The following is a 4,531-nucleotide window of genomic DNA, read 5'->3' as shown; positions in this document are numbered from 1 at the left end:
TCCATCCAATTCTTGAATCCGCCACAGAGCCTCCATTTTGGAAAGCCGCCACTCCCACCCCGCCCCGCACACTTGACTGAATCCAAACAGAGCAACAGGGTCAGTTCCCCACCCCCTCACCAAAGGAGTTCTTCCTCCCAGAACCTGGGGGAGGTGGGGCGCGCGGTGTGGAATCCTCGGAGCCGGAACGAGAAGGACCGCCGCCTGGTACGCACTCCGCCCCCCGCCCCCAGGTGGCGCTGCAGACACACCCCGGGGCCCCGCCCCCGCCCCCGCCCCCCCCCATCCGGCGCCCTACTCCAACATCTTTTCCTTTCCTCAAAGTCCCACCCCACTCCCCACGAAACCGGAGTGAATGCTTCCAGGATTTTCCAACCCAGAGTCCAACTCCTCTAAAGTGCTCAATGAAGAAACAAGAGTCAGGAGATGCTGTGGGAAGTCTGGCTTTATGATCCGGAGAGGCTGAGGACAAGTGCCAAGGGTAGGACAGAGGCCACCAGGAGGGCGTGAAGGGAGGATCTCCGTGCCTCTGGCTTGGCTTAGAAGGCGCAGACGAAGGGCAGACGTCTTTTGCATCGAGCTCGTCGCCAGCGACCCCCTAGCGGTAGAGAGCACAGTGATGTCAGCTGCCCACCTGCGTGTGTGGCCTGTGCTCCCTCCTCCCCTCCTCAGGCACCTCATGTGTCATCTTGGCCTGCCGTAGTCATGATCCGATGGCCACGGGTTTCCCACACATCCGGACTAGCCATTGATCTCTTCCCTTGCAGAGGCAATGTGCTAAGTGCTTTATATGGACCATCGTTTAACCCTCACAATGACTCTCCAAGAGGTCAGTGCTGTCATCACTCCCGTTTCACAGATGAGGAAACTGAGGCTTCGTGGGAGTGAAAACTTGCCTGTGTCTCAGCTGGCAAGTGACACAGCGGGGATGTGAATCTCGGCCATCTTACTCCAACCCATATGGTCCAGCCATTGTAATAAGTTCCCTCACATCTGGCAGCCATGCTGTTCAAAGCTGGCAAATTATGTCAGTCATCCTTAATGCCCGCATCTTCACCTCATGCCTCATCCACACCTTACATTCACATCTGTTCCTCCCATCTGTCCCATATTCACTCCTTGTCGCCATCATATCAGAGGAAGGAAAGGAGCCCCCAGGCCCCGAGCCCAGCTTTGCCTGGGAGGATGGAGAGTCCCCATCTAGCCCCTGTACTGGGAGCCTCATCACCTGGTTTTGCTCTAAGGAATCCCTACATCTCAGCCCTCCTCACAGACAGGGACATTGGTTCTCCAGTTGGAGGGAGGGTGTGGGTTTGGGGAGGTGTGTTCAGGCAGCTCAAAGGGACATGTGTGGGAGTCCACCTTGCCACCCCTTCCCCTTGTCCTGGTGCCCGGCCCCCCTCACCTCTGGTGTTCAGGGCCACACAGTGGCCGCACCCATTCCTAGGTTGTCCTGAGGCCCAGTATACAAAATTCCAGGCACTGCCATCAGTCCAGTGAAATTTCTTCCAACAGAACTAGAGAAGAGAGAGGCTGGGTCAGAGGGCAGAGGTCCAGAGAGACAGACAGATTCTGGGTCTCCAGAAAGCCCACTGGGTATCCCTTCCTGAACACTGTATATATAATCTCCTCTCACTGACTACCTGCCTAGGATACCGTTGAGACCCATCCCTGAGCGTTCGCAGGCAATGACAATGGAAGAGCAAACATCACTTCCGGCTATCACACAGAGTAGGCTTCTCCAACTTCACTGTGCACACAGATCTCCTAGGGATCTAGTGAACAATGCGGATTCTGATTCAGGAGGTCTGGGGCGGGGCCCAAGATCGTGCATGTCTAATGAGCTACCCGGTGATGTTGATACTGCTGGTCCGTGAACCACACTTGAGTAGCAAATATAATGGCACTTATTTGTCCACAAGCCCAAGGCCACTCTGAGAGAAGGACCCTACTTTAGAGATGAGGAAACTGAAATTTGGAGGCAGTCATTCAGCTAGTAAGGGACCAAACTAGATATAGAATCTATCTCCTGGTGCCGGGAGTGTGCTGGTAAACGTGTAACAACCAGCTTTGGGGGAAGGTGAGAGGCTAGAGGGAAGAAAGAAACCTGATTTGTAATAATTGTCAATTTCCTTGGTGTAAATACATCCACCATGGCAGATTTCAAGCTACAAGCATGAAGCCACTGAACATGGAGTTAGGAAGAGAAGCACTCAATCATCAGTTCTCCTAAGCCGGTATGAGCCAGCTTCAGCTGCTGGGATGAGGCTTTATGCCAGCAGGTGGTCCCTTGAGGCAATCAGAAAGACCTTCGTGTACCTGGGAGTTGGCCCCTCGCTTACCCAGCCCTTGAGGAAGCCTCCGATCCAGACCTGTGCTTTGTTGATCCTACTGACCGAGACCTGGATGCGATAGTTGGAACAGGAGTTGTGGATGGAGACGAGGTTGCCTCGGTAGCACTTCCTGCATACACTCTGCAGAGAGAAGAGGTGGGGTAGAAAATTCACTGTTTTCTCTCAAGTCCCTGAGTCTCCAGGAGAGACCCCCTCATCCCTTTCCAAGTCAGAAATCAGGGATCTATCGCCCCCCTGAATCCCGTCTCTTGTTCCTTTATTTGGTGTCAGGAACTTCTTGCAGAAAAGAATAATAATATTCAGAATAACTACAGCCACCATTTACTGAGAGTTTACAATGACCCAGGGACTATTCTAAATACTTTCCATGTATTATTTAAATCCTCTCCACAACTCCAACAGGTGGTACGGTACACCTCCATTTTACAAATTGAAGATACAGGAGCCCTGAAAGGTGAATTGACTTGCCCAAATAAAATGGCTGGTGACAAGCAAAGCCAGGATTTAGCACAGGCATATCTTATACCAAAGCTTTTTATCTAAGCCAGTGGTTCTCAAAGTGCGGTCTCCTGACCAAAAATATCACCACCTGTGAATTTGTTATAAATGCAAACTCTTAAGCCCCAGACTTGCTAAATCAGAAATTGAGGAGATGGGACCCAGAAATCTGTGTTTTAATGAGATTTCTAGGAGACTCTGATGCATACTCGGCTTGGAGAACCATTGGTCCAAATGACAGGGGACAGAAGTTTGCCTCCACTCTTGTCTCCTCCACCTGGTCCCCCATAGTAACCTCCCTGCCATTTACCTGAGCTTCCCAAAACGTCGTCGGGGTCTGCACCAACAGGAGGCGGCAGGTCTTGCACCCAGGACCGCCTGGAAGCTGAATTGTGTCCTCTTCCTTAGGGCACTGCAAATCCTTGTCTAGGGCTGCTGGGTCTGACTCCATGGCCCCCTCATCCTCAAACGCATCTTGATAGCTGGAAGCCACAGCGTCCTCTTCCTCCGACTCAAGCACTCCATAATTCAGGGCCAGCTCTCCCTCCTGTTCCCCCGAACCTTCCAGATCCTGGCTCAGGTCAGCCTGTGTCTCTCTGCTGCCCAGATGGGAGGCATCATTCTCTGGAAAGAAGAGAAGAGGTAACCTGCCCTCAGGCCGGGCTCTCTGTTCTTCCAGGACCACGGACAGCTCTGATGGCCCCACTCAGCCTTCCAGGGGACGCCATCTGGAACCAAGACTGGAAGGATCCCTTGGGGGTTGGGCAAGCCAGAATTCTTGCATCACACACCCAAAGGCATGAGAACCTGGCTGACACCACAGGTGGGGTATTTTGGGAGCGGGAGGCAGCACCTATGAGAAGCCCTCATCTTCACAGGTGGGTGTTTTTCCTTGCAAAAGAGCCCTGACGGAAAGTTCAGGTCACAGTTCTGAGTCCAGGAGAAATCTAACTAGAGGTGGGCTGGGTCAACTGAAGAGGGGAGTCTGTGGCCCTGGCTCACAAGAGCAAAAACAGATGCAGGAAAGAGGAGAAAAGAGAAAAATGGATGAGGGCGGAAGGGGAGGACTTACCCAGATACAGAGCAGAAACTGTCCCCAGCAGGACAAGCGGCAGAAGCAGGAGGCATTTCATATCCCCCCAGTCTTGTGACAGGGACACAGCTTCACCTTTCCTCCTTGGGGACTTCTCACGTGTCTGCACGGCCCCTGGCACACAGTGGAGATGCAGTGTTTGCTTCACTGGTGGATTAAAGGGCAAACTAGAGAGCTTCCTTCTCCCCCCGTGAACAGACCCTGAGCTGGAGAGTCAAGAAAAGCACAGGGGGTTGTCAGCTCAAGTACAAAAGACCCTTTTTCCTGAGAGCTCCATCACTGCTCCCTGGGGCAGCACTTAGCTCAGATGCTAGCCGCCATGGGAACAGGTCTGCTCACATTGAGGGCCAATTTCACTCACACTGGGGGTGAAAGGGGAAGGATAGTGGCCATAATGGTCCTAAGGACAGGCCTCCAGGGTGTTTGCCATATAGGGTCCTGCTTCCCCCAGCCCTGGCCCTCTCCTTCCCGGGCAGCCGAGGGAGCACTTACGTCCTCAGAGTCTGGAGCCTCCACTCTCAGTGCCTCTGGCTCCTGGGTGCCAGAGGCAACCCTTATACTGGGCTTTCGGGGAAGTGGGAAGAAG

The 4,531-nt window shown here is 53.3% G+C and overlaps 1 protein-coding gene across 1 annotated transcript; it reads right to left on the bottom strand.

Moving 5' to 3' along the window:
* Positions 1-539: 539 nt before the first annotated feature.
* Positions 540-3,985, bottom strand: LOC132493849 (proteoglycan 3-like). Its single transcript, XM_060104748.1, has 5 exons — positions 3,925-3,985; positions 3,163-3,476; positions 2,343-2,474; positions 1,406-1,517; positions 540-598 (listed from the first exon to the last, which is right to left on the bottom strand). The coding sequence occupies exons 1-5, from the start codon at positions 3,983-3,985 to the stop codon at positions 540-542; spliced, it is 678 nt and encodes a 225-aa protein (XP_059960731.1).
* Positions 3,986-4,531: the final 546 nt, after the last annotated feature.

The sequence above is a fragment of the Mesoplodon densirostris genome, chromosome 7, assembly GCF_025265405.1.
Source record: "Mesoplodon densirostris isolate mMesDen1 chromosome 7, mMesDen1 primary haplotype, whole genome shotgun sequence".
Lineage (NCBI taxonomy): Eukaryota > Metazoa > Chordata > Mammalia > Artiodactyla > Ziphiidae > Mesoplodon > Mesoplodon densirostris.
The sequence above is the reverse complement of the archived record's forward strand: the minus strand, read 5'-3'. Positions and strand labels throughout refer to the sequence as shown.

What these genes read in the sequence shown, in the direction of transcription:
- LOC132493849 (XM_060104748.1), bottom strand. Translation starts at nt 3,985, where the DNA reads ATGAAATGCCTCCTGCTTCTGCCGCTTGTCCTGCTGGGGACAGTTTCT. An exon ending in CGACGTTTTGGGAAGCTCAG is followed by an intron (nt 2,475 to 3,162) that starts GTAAATGGCAGG and finishes TTCTCTCTGCAG; the next exon opens with AGTGTATGCAGGAAGTGCTA. An exon ending in TGTGGCCCTGAACACCAGAG is followed by an intron (nt 599 to 1,405) that starts GTGAGGGGGGCC and finishes CTCTACCGCTAG; the next exon opens with GGGGTCGCTGGCGACGAGCT.